Source organism: Macadamia integrifolia, chromosome 7 (assembly GCF_013358625.1).
Source record: "Macadamia integrifolia cultivar HAES 741 chromosome 7, SCU_Mint_v3, whole genome shotgun sequence".
Lineage (NCBI taxonomy): Eukaryota > Viridiplantae > Streptophyta > Magnoliopsida > Proteales > Proteaceae > Macadamia > Macadamia integrifolia.
Window position 1 is genome coordinate 35,690,974 of NC_056563.1, and position 13,963 is coordinate 35,704,936.

General features: G+C 40.4%; 3 protein-coding genes across 4 annotated transcripts in view; 2 read left to right on the forward strand and 1 right to left on the reverse strand.

The window, feature by feature from the left end:
• LOC122083647 (40S ribosomal protein S20-2-like) overlaps positions 1-2,525 on the forward strand; it is a 3,213-nt gene extending 688 nt beyond the window's left edge. The window contains exons 2-4 of the mRNA XM_042651516.1: positions 84-222; positions 309-422; positions 2,133-2,525. Coding sequence (XP_042507450.1) covers positions 111-222; positions 309-422; positions 2,133-2,275 — 369 coding nt within the window. The 5' untranslated portion in view covers positions 84-110 and the 3' untranslated portion in view covers positions 2,276-2,525. The remainder of the gene's footprint in view (positions 1-83; positions 223-308; positions 423-2,132) is intronic.
• Positions 2,526-4,439: 1,914 nt separating this feature from the next.
• Positions 4,440-6,288, forward strand: LOC122084417 (GDP-mannose 4,6 dehydratase 1). Its single transcript, XM_042652642.1, has one exon. It carries the CDS (start codon positions 4,618-4,620, stop codon positions 5,791-5,793), a length of 1,176 nt encoding a protein of 391 aa, XP_042508576.1. The 5' UTR covers positions 4,440-4,617; the 3' UTR covers positions 5,794-6,288.
• Positions 6,289-8,681: 2,393 nt separating this feature from the next.
• Positions 8,682-13,618, reverse strand: LOC122084418. Of its 2 annotated transcripts, none has more exons than XM_042652643.1 (6): positions 13,166-13,618; positions 12,974-13,057; positions 12,741-12,867; positions 10,678-10,766; positions 9,476-9,587; positions 8,682-9,082 (listed from the first exon to the last, which is right to left on the reverse strand). In XM_042652643.1, the coding sequence occupies exons 1-6, from the start codon at positions 13,205-13,207 to the stop codon at positions 8,874-8,876; spliced, it is 663 nt and encodes a 220-aa protein (XP_042508577.1). In that variant the 5' UTR covers positions 13,208-13,618; the 3' UTR covers positions 8,682-8,873. The 2 variants fall into 2 exon arrangements, with proteins under 2 accessions (XP_042508577.1, XP_042508578.1); XM_042652644.1 differs by having other exon boundaries at positions 12,783-12,867; positions 13,166-13,602.
• Positions 13,619-13,963: the final 345 nt, after the last annotated feature.

The window sequence follows — 13,963 nt, forward strand, 5'->3', positions numbered from 1 at the left end:
TTTTTTTTTTTTTTTTTCAGTGCATTGTTTCATGATTTCCCCTGCGCATCTAAGTCTGTCAGCTTCTTCCTCTTCATTTGTAGGATCAGGATATTTGAGAATTTGATACGATGGCGTTGGGGATGATGAAACCCGTTAAGCCTGGTTTAGAAGACCCGCAGGAGCAATTGCATCGGATTAGGATTACTCTTTCATCCAAGAACATAAAAAATCTTGAGAAAGGTTGCCCCTTCTTTCTATGTTATTTTCAATTCTTTCTATGCAAATTTGGGATGAGGAATAAATGGCTCTCTTTGGTCTTTAAACAGTCTGTGCTGATCTTGTGAATGGTGCGAAGAACAAAAGACTGAAAGTCAAGGGTCCAGTAAGGATGCCAACAAAAGTTTTGCACATCACCACAAGAAAATCTCCTTGTGGGGAAGGTAAACTCGTAATCCTCTATTTTTTTTTTAGGACGTAATTCTCTTCTGCTACTTAATTTTATTAAAAAGTTTGCATGAGTGCAGTTGGAAGGTAATACTTTATGTTGAGGTGGAGGGCTTTTGCCTCATTTTTCTACTTAACAACTTTTAAATCTTTAAAGTAATTTGAGCCTCCTTTTTCTAATTTAATGTTGGAACTACTATTGTTTCTCATGCAATCCAGTAAAGATGCAGAATCACAAGCTGTACCATAACTTGTGTTGCAATTTTATCTGTTCACCGTTATTGTTGGGGAGAATTGTTGTTTGGATGGTTTTCTACCAGTAATAATTGCAAATTTAGTATCATATGTCATGGCCAGCTGCTGATCCTTAGAGCTGAGCTGTAGATACTCTTATTAGATTGTTGATAAGCTAACTGTTAATTTCTTTGTGAGGAATACTTTTGCTCAAGGCTGTTTGTCCAAAAAACATGAGTGATATTGGTTTCACAAAGTGAGTTACTTTTAGGAATGACCAAGGAACTGTTAGGAAATATTTAAGGGAAAATGCCTGGATATTTAGGCTGGTTGTTTCTGGGGTACAGTCCTGATTTTTTCGGTGTCCCTGTTTATGAGATGTCGTATTTACCTGGAACACCTGGGACGTAGCCCGGGGAATGATTTCAGATGGCTTTCTACTTCCAATGAAGTGTGCATATTGTAATTTACTTTGTCTCTTCCCATTTATATCCTTCTTTACATATCTTATGATGGCTTTTCTGTAACTTGAACTTCTCTTCTTTTGTATGTTACAGCTGTTTCTACAGCTCACATTTTTCTAGGGAAAAGCCTTTAGCTATTTATTATAGTCTGGAATATGGGATGTATTACTGTTTGCAAGGTAGTTTACACTTAATATGTTGTCTAATAGGAAATCCACTATTGTGCTTATTTTCTAAGAACTTCTGCCATGTCTTGTATTTCATATATTTTTTGGGTTAAATCCAATACAAATCTTACTGGTTATATACTCTGGGCATTCATGTTTATGCATGTTTCCGCTTATAGGACAACAGTTCTTTGCATGGGGGGGGGGGGGGGTTGGTGTGGGTAGTTATGGATTGCAACATTGAGAATTTCATTTTCTGTGGACAGGGCATGTCATTCTATAGAATTTCATATTCTATGGAGCAGAGTAATTTTAATACTTCTTTCTAATAGATAGATGGAGTGTGATATGAACATGAAGTGTGTCACCATGCTGTTGCCCTCCTATCATTACTTAATCAGTTGTTGTGAAACAACACCCCATGGAAAGATCCCCAACCCCCCAAGATTCCCATGTGTCTGCACATTTGTATATGTCACATGCATCATGCTTTGTAAGTATGCTGGATGTTAATGTTAAGTGCAAAATCTGAGAATGAATTTATGCTTGCACATAAAAAAGAACAAGCAGAATGATCTGCATTATGATGCTTTGTGGTGGTTTTGCTTAGATGAAATTATTCTCTCTATGTTGTTTGTCAGTTGATTAGAAGCTTAATGGAGCACTGTGTGTTTAAATACTGAGCTGCCAACAAGTTCATGTTGTGTGCATGTGCAACATTGATCTTAATATTTTCAAGGAATATATTGAATGGAATGCTGATCAACGACAATGTCATCCTTCCCATTCTTTATTTCTTTCGTGTGAAGGGATTTATTGATGCTTCTCTGATTTGTTATAGGCACAAACACTTGGGATCGTTTTGAGCTCCGTGTCCATAAGAGGGTTATTGATCTTGTGAGCTCGTCTGAGGTTGTGAAGCAGATCACGTCGATTACAATTGAACCTGGTGTTGAGGTTGAGGTCACCATTGCAGATCCCTGAGCAATACTCCAACTAGATACTTTACAATTTTGTCGGCTGAAGAAGGCAAGTAATTTTAGAGTTAGCCTAGACTTGTCTCTTAGTCGAATTATTATTTTCAGTAACCATGTAAGAGCTTTCTTTTATATTAGGTTCCTTCCTTGTCTGTATGTTTTAAGTTTTCTTATAAATGTGACATTTATTGTGATGTGGGAAAAGTGAATGAACGTGATCATGGTCGGCTGTGGTAATAGGTTGGCATTCAATTTCATCATGGATCATGAAGAAGATTTAACCTTTCTTTGTATCTCTGTAGGTGAAATTCTTTTTGGATGTAGGGACCTATAAATTGTGCAATGTTTGGGATGCTATTGCGGAAGGAAGTAATCTTCTGTGCTTTCAAACTCCCCTCCCCCTCCCCAAAAGTGATGATTCTTAAATCTGATGGGGAAGTCGTCTTTCAAACAGTCAAGCCAACACATTCTATTGGAAGCATGTTAGCTGAAACTTAGTCTCCCGCTTTATCAGCCCATATATGAATGCAACAACAAACTCAACCCTATTTGGTCAAGGAAGTGGAACCAAAAGAATTACCTGACCTCTAGCTTAATGAATACAACAACAAAAAACTCCAAAGTATCATCTGTTCTGGCAATTCTAGCTTATTGATCAGCAAAATAAATCAAGTTGTTGTTTTCTTCTCCATAATACAAACCTTGAAGGTATCCCTCAGATCATGAATGGGTATCAAAAAAAGAAAACAAAATCCTACTACTAGTATTTTGATCCATCCGATAGCAGAGTAAGTAGTTTCTCGAAGTCACCACACCGTAATGGATTTGAGCCCCTAATTGATTTGCTTGCCACACCCCTTTCATAAATCTTCTTGCTTCCAATTCTTCATCACTCATTGCATAACCCAAGATTAAGGAAGCTCCTCCAAAAAACGAGGACTCTCAAAGATCCCATTGAAACTGTAGAAACGCAACCCTAAAACAATGCAGAAGATAATGGAAAAACAAAACAAACAATGCACACGGATTTTACGAGGTTCGGCAAGGTTACTTACGTCCCCGGTGAGATGAGATCTTACTTCACTATTAATGGAGAATAGGGTTACAGCGCTCGTCCTCACACCTCTCAGTATTGCTTGCATTACAGAGAAAAAACCCTCGTTACAAATATATAGCGAAAAAACCTTAATCCGGATTAAACTACAATTGCCATCCTAATTCGGATTAAACTACAATTGCCATCCTAATTCGGATTAAACTACAATTGTCCTCAAATAAAAAATTCGAGCAGGGGGTTGCGCCCCCCTACACCCCCTGCTATGCAGGGGGGCCTCCTACCCCCCTTGCAACCCTCACGGCCCGCTAACCGGCTAGTGGGACCGTCGTCCTGGCTGTTTAGGTGCTGCACCAGTACTCCCTGAATTAAACTGCGACGAAATACAAGACATCATGCACCAACAGAAATGAGCATCATATTCTTGAAGTATTTGTGGATAATTCTGGTATCTAGGATCACCACAAAATTGTTTTATGCCTAGGGTGAGGCATAAAACAAATTGGCATTGTAAACCTCAAACATGAAGAAATCCTTAGATCAAAAGTCGAAAAAATTAAAAAATTTACCCACAAATAATCTAGAATGCTCATCCGCTACTAAACTCTCATCGCAAAACCTCCATTTGATCTCCTAAACTAAGAACTTAAAGAGATATGATAAAAAGACAATAATACAACAACAAATGCTAGAGATAAAAAGCAGCAAAGGAAGGAATCGTTGCTCGATATTTGGCTTGATCCAAGATACCACCATAGGTTCGATGAGCTATCCATGTGGCACTAACTGATACCAATCTCATAGAAGCAATCCAGCTCCTCTTCAACTGATTGGATATTCAATCAGACATCTAATGATTAAAGGATCTAGACACGCATCCTCCCAAGCGTCAGATGCCTGGTTGGGTGAGGATTTTTTTCTTTAGTTGGAGGATCCAAAACTCTTGAAGTCAATGTGAATGCACGATGTCCCATATGGATTAAAAACATGGAAGGAATTAGGAAAGTGAATCAGGAGGAGTTACTAGTGAAGGACAGGACACCATTTTACAGTTGTCCTTAAAAACCGAGTGTACAATAGGGCCCACCACACCAATTAATATATATATCTATAAGAATGAGCAGTGTTGCCTCCCTCTTTCTCTGCTTCTTCCCCCCACTTCGTCTTGTGCAGCCGTGCTCGTCTAGACGTCAAGACCCAAAATAAATAAATTAGTAGAGAGGGAGACAGAACCAGAAACAATCTCTACCAAAACAGATCTGAGAAAGAGAGAGATAGTGTAGGAACATTTGACAATGGCATCTGAGAGTAACGAGGCCGCCAGATCTGGATCCACCACCACCGCTACAGCTGTGGCAAACGGCAATCATCAGTCTCCGTCTCCGGCTCCGGCTCCGGCTCCGGCTCCGGTAGAGACAGACCAGCGTCGGAAGATCGCGCTGATAACGGGCATAACGGGGCAGGATGGGTCGTACCTGACGGAGTTTCTGCTAGCGAAGGGGTACGAAGTGCACGGTCTGATCCGGAGGTCTTCCAACTTCAACACGCAGCGGATCAACCACATCTATATCGACCCCCACAACTCACACAAAGCACTCATGAAGCTCCACTACGCCGACCTTAGCGATGCTTCCTCCCTACGCCGTTGGCTTGATACCATTCTCCCTGACGAGGTCTACAATCTCGCCGCCCAATCTCATGTCGCTGTCTCATTCGAGATCCCAGATTACACAGCTGATGTTGTTGCCACCGGCGCCCTCCGCCTCCTTGAGGCCGTCCGTTCCCATATCGCTGCTACTGGCCGATCCCACATCCGCTACTACCAGGCCGGCTCCTCTGAGATGTTTGGCTCCACCCCTCCGCCCCAGTCCGAGACCACACCCTTCCACCCCCGCTCACCCTATGCCGCTTCCAAATGCGCCGCCCATTGGTACACCGTCAACTACCGCGAGGCCTATGGCATTTTTGCCTGCAATGGCATCCTCTTCAACCACGAGTCCCCTCGCCGAGGCGAGAATTTCGTCACGCGCAAGATCACCCGCGCTGTTGGCAGGATCAAGATCGGCCTCCAGAGCAAGCTCTTCCTGGGCAATCTGCAGGCTTCCAGGGATTGGGGTTTCGCCGGAGATTACGTGGAGGCCATGTGGATGATGCTTCAGCAGGACAAGCCGGACGATTATGTGGTCGCTACCGAGGAGTCCCACACCGTCGAGGAATTCTTGCAGGTCGCATTTGGGTATGTCGGATTGAATTGGAAGGATCACGTGTCCATCGATCCGCGCTATTTCAGGCCCACTGAGGTCGATAACTTGAAGGGGGATTCCAGTAAAACGAGGCGGATGCTTGGGTGGAAACCCAAGGTTGGGTTTGAGCAATTGGTGAAGATGATGGTTGACGAGGACGTCGAGTTGGCCAAGAGGGAGAAGGTGCTTGTTGATGCTGGGTATATGGATGCACAGCAACAGCCATGATCAGATCTGAAATTCTGGATTAGTTACCGCCATTGTTGTAAGGGTTCAATTCTATTTTCCCTTCTGTTTCATTTTGTTCTTTCTCTTTAGGGTTATTATAGGATGATTAGATATCAGAAGATTGTCATTGGAAATTTGGGTATATGGTATTCATGGACGGCAGATGGGAGCTGAAATTTTGTAGAGAGACAGAGCCGAAGGTCCCTCGATCAAATGTCAAGTTTTAGCTTAATTGGAGTTGTGAAATAGCAAAATGAAGCTTCCAAAAATCAACTACTACCAAGAAGGTGCATTACATCAAATGGGATCAGAATTACCATTTTTTGTTCTACTTTTTTTCTTTTTTTTGGTAATCCATTTTTTGTTCTTCTTGTTCTGCAGAATGTGTCGTTTGATCTCTCATTTAGACCTGATTCATTCAATTCTAGGATTTGATAATTGTTGTCATACTTATATAATATAATCTGAAAGTCCTCATCTGTTCTTTGTTCTGCATTCGTTTCCTTTCCTTTTTGTAATTCAATTTGCAATTGAGCCCTAAAGTCCATATGGGATATTTTTTTTCCTCTGTTATCATCACATATTCTATACTCTTTTTGTTCCAAAAGTCTTTAGAATAAGTTTCTTGGTGAGCTTTCTTGTGAGATTGTCCATTTTACTTTTGTCCTTTATGACTATTATCTGTTGAAACAGGTCTGATCTACTTGCGGTGAATCAGTGAAGAAGAATACAATCTTGTGTTTAAACCAATGGCAATGGCTTAGGCATTGGAAAGTAGCCCTTCCCCCCCCCCCCCCACAAAATTAACCAATAACCAATTGAGAATATGGAATTGATGATTAATATATTGAGCTGTCATTTATTAATTTGAAAAAAATTTACATGCCGACAGTATACGAGTAATGAGATTTTTTTATGCACCCGGTGGGATCTCATGTGGAGAAGATAACACCTCTCCTCACGTGAGAAGCCCGATCCAGATCTCACAGCCATGTGTATCGTGGTGTAAACAATGGGTAGGGTATGGACTTAAGCAATCAATCCAGTTGGATCACATGGAAGAGTGGGGAAAGCCGAGTTCAGATGTCGATCACTATGGATTGGCCCAACAAGCTCTCAACTCCTGACGTTGGAAAATCAGGTCTTGTAATTCCACTGTCGACTAACTCCAAGGAAGGAAGTTGATTTGAGCAACAAACAAATTAACAACATCCAAAACCTAATCTAGCTTAGTGGTAATGTAAATTCAGTTATTAAAAAAAGTCATCACCTGGTGCTGGTTCCACCTATGCATAGTCTTTGACTCTTGATCATTTTGCCCTGGCAGCTGGAACTTCTTATAAAGGGAAAAACGTGAGCATGTGATCTTGTTTACGTCCTTCACAGCCTCTCTTATCATTTCATTTAAAAATGTGACTCCCTTATACAAGTCGATATCCACAAATTCCTTGATTCCATTCGAGTTCAATTGTCATTGATGAAACACTTGTTATTCGACTTAGGGTTAAGATCGTCCTGTAAAAACGTAACCCTAAAACGATACAGAAGATAATGAAAAAACAAGAACAAATAAGGTATGTAGATTTACGAGATTCGGTAAGATTGCCTACGTCCCCGGTGAGATTAGATCCTGCTTTACTATCAATGGAAAATAGGGTTATAGCGTTCGTCCTTCACACCTCTCAATATTATTTGCATTACAGAGAAAGAAACCTTCACTACAAATATATAGTGAAAAAACACTAATCCAAAAAGTACACAATTGCCCTCAAATAAAAAAAAATTCGAGCAGGGGGTGCACCCCCTACACCCCCTGCCATGCAGAGGGGCCTCCTGCCTCCCTTGCAACCCCCACAACCTGCTAGCCGGTTAGTGGGATTGCCGTCCTACCTATCGAGGTGCTGCACCAATACTCCCTAAATTAAACTCTGACGAAATACAAGATATCGTATACCAACACGCCCTTCCTGGGAGCTTGAGCAACCAAGTTTTTAATCAATGCCTCTCGGATAGATCGTCCCAAACTCCAATCGATGTTTTTCTCCATTGTCATTGAACTCTGATTACTGCAAGCCAGTTTTGAGTCTAGCAAATTAATAACATGTCCGTAGATCTATAAATGTCTTGTTTCACTCTATTTCGCGGTAGCCTTTGGGTGTCCCTCACGAGGGTCATGAGCCTCAATCTTGTATATTAGTTTTTGTCCGTTGAGGTTTAATAAATTCTGCAACGGGCCCACCATGGTTTTGGCAGAAACGAGAAAAAGTATTATATAAACAGGAGGCATGTCAATCAATCCCACCCCCATATTTTAAAACCAAAGAGAAAGTAAGACATTACATTGTTTCAGATGAAGAAAGAGGAAGGGGCATGGTTTTGCTTGAGATTGGGTCTTCGAATCTTATCGCCACCATTTTCCCAGTTTTGGAACAGGTTAAAATATTCTTCCCTGTAAAAGATCTCCATCGTTGTAACTCCTCTTTTCTGAAATTGGTGTTAGTTGCAACTCATGAATCTCAACACCATCTTTGTAGTGAGAGATGATGGCAACGAAGGAGATGGTGATGAAGAATTGCCTATTGCCTTCTATCAATGATTTAAAGATATCTTGGACTGAGTTCTGTAAAATTTTTAAGGGAAGTGTTCTCTGTCTGGGTTATGCCGTGGGTGGGTGAAGGAAAATAGTCCCCTTTCAATGTTAAAAATAAGTAGGTTTAAGGGTTTTATCTCTTCAGCTAAAGTTGGAGAGAAAACTGTGCTGAATGACAAACAATACAGGGGTTCCAATGTAAGATGGTCCCATCCATTAAACAGAATCGCAGCTGATACAGCCGATCTTGTAAACACATGTATCAGATGAAATATTGGATCCTAGTGCGTGATAAGTATGCAAGCTGAAACCCCATATATCAATCAATACATTACGAATACAGATTGGTTACTGTCTGATTACGCAAAATTTCTCCTTTCTGAAAACCATCAACGAAAGAATATTTACAAAAGAGGGGTTTTTGGTTTTTGGGGGGGGGGGGGGGGGTTGGATGGGGAAGATAAGATCTCAAAACAAGGATACCTAGGGCTCAAGTCGGAGTTGAGTTTCTTGTTGAAATTTTGGGTGAAGAGCCATGATCAAGTTCTACATCAGTCTTGGACATAGCAAATGGTTTGACAGATGAACGAAGTGATTCTGGACCCTCTACAGCAATTCTCTTGCACAATGCATCACAATTACTTAATACCTCGGTAAGCCTACCCTTCAGCTCCCCTACCTCCACCTGCAATGGATGAACTGCATGCCATTTCCAACATCACATAACATACCAAGATAATTCAGAGAGCCATAAAATGCAAAATTATAAACGATGATAGATTGATAGAAAAAATCTTAAACTGATGGGGGTAATTCAACATGCCATCCCTGCCACTGCTGTACACCTGGGATCAAATGGATCCACCAGTTACGATGCCAAAGATCAACCATGACCTTGCCCTTCAGTTCAAAAGAAGAAAAGCCAGGGGAGGGGGGAGGGGAGGTGGTGTAGAAAAAATGTTCTTGTCAAGCTTTGATCATCATTCATGACACCCTTCGATGTTTTTGGTCTTCTCAGAATTGATTCTGGCATTTCATTTCAAGCAATTTAAGTGCTAAAAAGAAGCCTAGAATGAAAAGTAATTCCTCTACCTTCCGATAGATTATGTGCAGTTGTCCTCATAGTAGACACTGAATAATTAAAACGCTGAAGAAGTTTTACTGCCAAAGCATCAGCCACTTCTATTTTGTTTTCTATCTCCTCCTGCATCCATTCAAAGAAAACTACAAAATAAGCACTATTTCTCATTTTAAACACTTGAAGTTCTTATAACACTGAATTAACACAGCAAAGCAGCTCAAATTGTACAGATTAAAGGCACAAAACCAATGATTAATACAATTGTTGGTCCAAGTTTAGGGACCTAATCAATCAATCCATTACCCTTTTTTATTGTCAGTGCCCCTGAAAAAAAAAAAAAAAAAAAAAGGTAGTAAATTACTTGTTGATTTCTACCATTGTCTTTGATTGCAATGGGATCCACAATACGTTCTTTTCAAAGCTTCGGATGCTTAGTAGAGGGGAAAAGACCAAGAAGAAGAAGAAGATTGCAATGGGATCCACAATACATTCTTTTTCAAAAGCTTTGGGTGCTTAGTAGAGGAGGAAAAGACCCAAGATCACAATCCACTCCCAAAAATTCAATGCTTCCCCTAAGCCTCGCACTTGGCCATGAGACAAAACTGAGTCTACTTTTTCTTTCAAAACTTTAATGCAGCAATATAAGATACCAATCAACAGCCACGTATTGGGTGGGCAGGGTCCAGAAACATTTGTTTATATCTGGGCACAGATCCAAGGGCATCTAAAACTACTTGGACCGTGCCTGTTGACCCCAGTATTAAAGAAAGCATAATTTCCAAAAGTCGTCAGGAGTTGACAGAAGTGCATATAGAACTGCTTCAAGCCTCCAGAGGTTAATTTCTCCACGGGATGCTTTGTATAGAGTATTTTATAAGGCCTTACAAGAGTGCAACCTTCAGCTATCTATCAAAGAAAACTGAAAATTCAGGTGGATAATCCATTCATACTGCTGATTTCACAAATTATGCTCCATAGTTTACATATTTGAACTCCACTGTTATTTATATTCCATAATGTTCAGTGCAGAGACAGCTGTCTCCATGATGAACAAGTGATCAGATGACCATAAATGTCTACAATGGGAGATTCACTTTCCACTACTTGATTGCTCAACATAGTCAAAGTCAAAGTGTTGATAATTATCAAGTAAAGGATGCTCACCAAGTGAAAATCAATCAAATTCATGATTTCTGTATGTCTATAAGCATACCTGCCTCTGGCTGATCTTTCTGGCCTTCTCTTCCTGCCAATCACGGTACATTGAGAAGAGCTCCAGTAGGACCTTGGGATTTAAAGTACCTGTAGCCACCGCAGAAAAGGGGAGCAATTATAGACCTTCCCAGGAAATTTTTATTTCTATTGTTCTGAGAAACTTAACAAAGTGAAGACTAGGTACATTAAAGCATACAATGCCACTACAAATCAAGCAGGTTGGAACCTCAAAAAAGTAAGCAAAATCAAATGAATTATATACAAACCATATTCCTAGGGATTCCAAACCAAACTCATTAATGGTAAACTGTGGAGCCTTTGAACAAGCAAAACAATAGAACAACATTAGATGATTCTTTGAGTATGGAAGCAGAATTAAGCTTAAATTGCTACAAAGCCAAAGAAACAAGCTGTTGCAACGCATCTTAAACCAGTATGATGAAGTATTGAAGTGGGTCAATGGATCTTCCAAAAGAAAAGAAAAGCAACCATTTCTGAGGGTCGACCTGGACAGGCAGAGATGGGCACTGCTCCAACCACTTATAGGTCCTGATCTTAATAGTTGAAGGAGGATGCATTATTTTTGCATATGACAGCTTTTTAAAATTTTTCAGTTAGTTATTTCCTTCATTCTTTTTTCTTTAACCATCTTACTTTTAGTCATGAGGAATACCTTTCGAAATGTTTAGTTTGGGCTCAGTCTCAAGTCCAATTTAATTAGATAAGTTAATTTAATGCTTGATAATTTGAATTTCAGTTAGCCAAGTTGGGTTTGAATTACTATTTTGAATTTTCAAGATAGGTCAATGGCCAAGCCTATGCATGAAAGACCTTGTGACTCCACTATTATGATTATTAAGAACCATGGATGGTTATGGGTAATGGGTGTTCTGCATGGATGATTTATCACCATAAGATGTGTCATGATTTCAAGAAGTGAACTAGTGATCATCTCTGAATTCTCTAGTCAGTCTCACACTAATTGCTTGCTTGCATTATCTGATTCTTTTAATTGATACCAGTCTTAACCCTAAGAGCTGAGCTCAACCGTTAAATCTTAACCATAAGTTGTTAACATAATCAAGACCAATCCTTGCTCATCTCTCAGGCTATTAATCTCACCCTTTACCAATTTAAACCTTAGCCGCCTCCTTTTAGACACATATTCTCTATGCATCACTTTGCTTCCCCAAACCCATACTTCTTCGAAATCCTCACTTTTTCCCACATTTCCAGATTCCCTCTGCCGGTTTGTTGGACTAAGCCACACACATGTTTGTAAAATTTACTCTGCCAGCTTCCCTCTGTCTATTTTCCGTGTGATTCATTTTGGACAATATAAGCCTTAGAAGATAGAAGCATCTTTCTAGGATTGATAATTGATATGGAAGATGAGAAAACATGTTGTGTAACAGCTTGAGTCTTAAGAGTGTTCATTCCTCATATAATTGCCTCTTGTTTAATGTTTACTTGCTGTCTAGGATCCAACCATTAACTCTGTTGAAGACCTCAGCCTTAACCCTAGCACTAATTCTCCGATTAAGAATTGATTTGCAATTAGAAGTGGGGTTATCTTTCCTTTATTGATCCTGCATCATACCCTCTCCTTGCATCCTTAGCTCTGACATCAAGAATGAAATGTTGAAAGGTCATTATATAGCAGATTTCTTAGGTAAAGTCAAAATAATGCAGTGATATTCCTACCTTGTTTCCAAAACAGGCATCTCAATGATTTCCTAAGAAGCTGAGATTTTCTAATTACCATGCAATTCCTCACTACCAATCAGGCCAGAATTTTGCCCCTCAATCTGATGAATAATTAGAAAATTAACTGAAATCAAAACAAAACTCCAGTTCCTGAAAATGGTAAACTGCACCAAGAGATCACCAAAAAGAAGAGCAAAACGGACATCTGCATTCTACAATGCCCTGAATATCCCAGTAGAACTCCACCCCAGGAGTCTACAGAATTCAAAGACACGGATGGGTTTTTGGGTTCATCGAATTAAGACAACACAATAGAATAGCAACAAAAACAGAGAGAAAGGTCAAACTACTCACTAACCAAAAACGCAGTAAGTTGTTGAGATGCAACAAACCCACCAGTAACCGAAGTCGAGGAAGGTTTCTTCACAAGGATATCAGTCAAGCTATTCTCCGCCGGCGGAGACGTCAAAATGGGCGTTGCCTGAAAGTTGATCGAACAGAGAAATTAAATTATGGGCATCCAAAGTGAGACCTTAAACGAGGGACCAAATGAAACGAAAGGGAAACATATGCCAATTAGAACTCACAATTTCCAGAGACTTGAGCCGCTCTAAAAGGGGATCGACGCTCTCTGTTCTCTCGGAGACGGTGGTTATTACATCTCCCGGATGCTTGATTGATACACCGGACGAGATGCAGAAACAGAAAAATATCAATTTGTAGAATTCAAACGCAGAAATTATAGAAAGAGAGAGAGAGAGAGAGAGAGCTGGAAGAACCTGTGACTGCAAGTTCGCCAGTGTGGATTCGGAGGCGCCCATGGGTGGAATTACCCGTCTCGCTTTTTCAATTGATTGTGTATGAGATCAAGCAGCGATGCCCACTACTACTAAGCTGTTTCGCCGGCTCCTCCACGGCCCCCGTATGGCCGATGCCTTAGCTCACAGAACATGCGGGAAGAGTAAAAACTTGGAGTCTCGCTCCTGCTCGTAGGAAAGGAAATCCATGCTTGGTAGCAGGGTTTGAAAATCAGATCGGTTCGGATCCGCCGATTCCAGCTGATCCCAGACTGAACCGGTGCTATACTGAAACTAGGGTATACCGGTTAGGATTTTTGTCGATTTCGCATCAATTCTAGACTGGTTTCTGGATCAAAACTGGCCACGATTAGTGCGGACTCCGGATGTCGATTATTAAAGTTTACACCCTGCTTGGTAGTCCTGAAGATTTTTTAGGGAAGAGTTTTCTGTTCGTGAGCATGGCCATGCACAATGGAAGTGCGCACTGAAGTATCAACAAGAAATTTTTGACTTTCATGGGGTGAGGAGGTCATTCACCCAACCCTGTGTTTGGGCTCTCCCAACCAGAGTTATCAATTCGGCCGAATAATTCGTGAATTATTCGGCCGAACCGAATTTTAAAGAATTTTATCAAAAATTCGGACCGAATCCGAATTAAAAATAAAATTCTTTAAAATTCGCGATTTTTTCAAAACTGAATATAAATCGCGAATAATTCGGACCGAATCCGAATTAAACCGAATTATTCGATTTATTTAAACATTATTTAAAAAAAAA

Excerpts from the sequence above, each read along its gene's own strand:
- LOC122084417 (XM_042652642.1), top strand. The coding sequence starts at position 4,618 with ATGGCATCTGAGAGTAACGAGGCCGCCAGATCTGGATCCACCACCACC.
- LOC122084418 (XM_042652643.1), bottom strand. The coding sequence starts at position 13,207 with ATGGGCGCCTCCGAATCCACACTGGCGAACTTGCAGTCACAG. Across the intron at positions 13,058-13,165 it reads TGGCGAACTTGCAGTCACAG|CATCCGGGAGATGTAATAAC; the intron begins GTTCTTCCAGCT and ends GTATCAATCAAG. Across the intron at positions 10,767-12,740 it reads ACTTACTGCGTTTTTGGTTA|GTACTTTAAATCCCAAGGTC; the intron begins GTGAGTAGTTTG and ends CGGTGGCTACAG.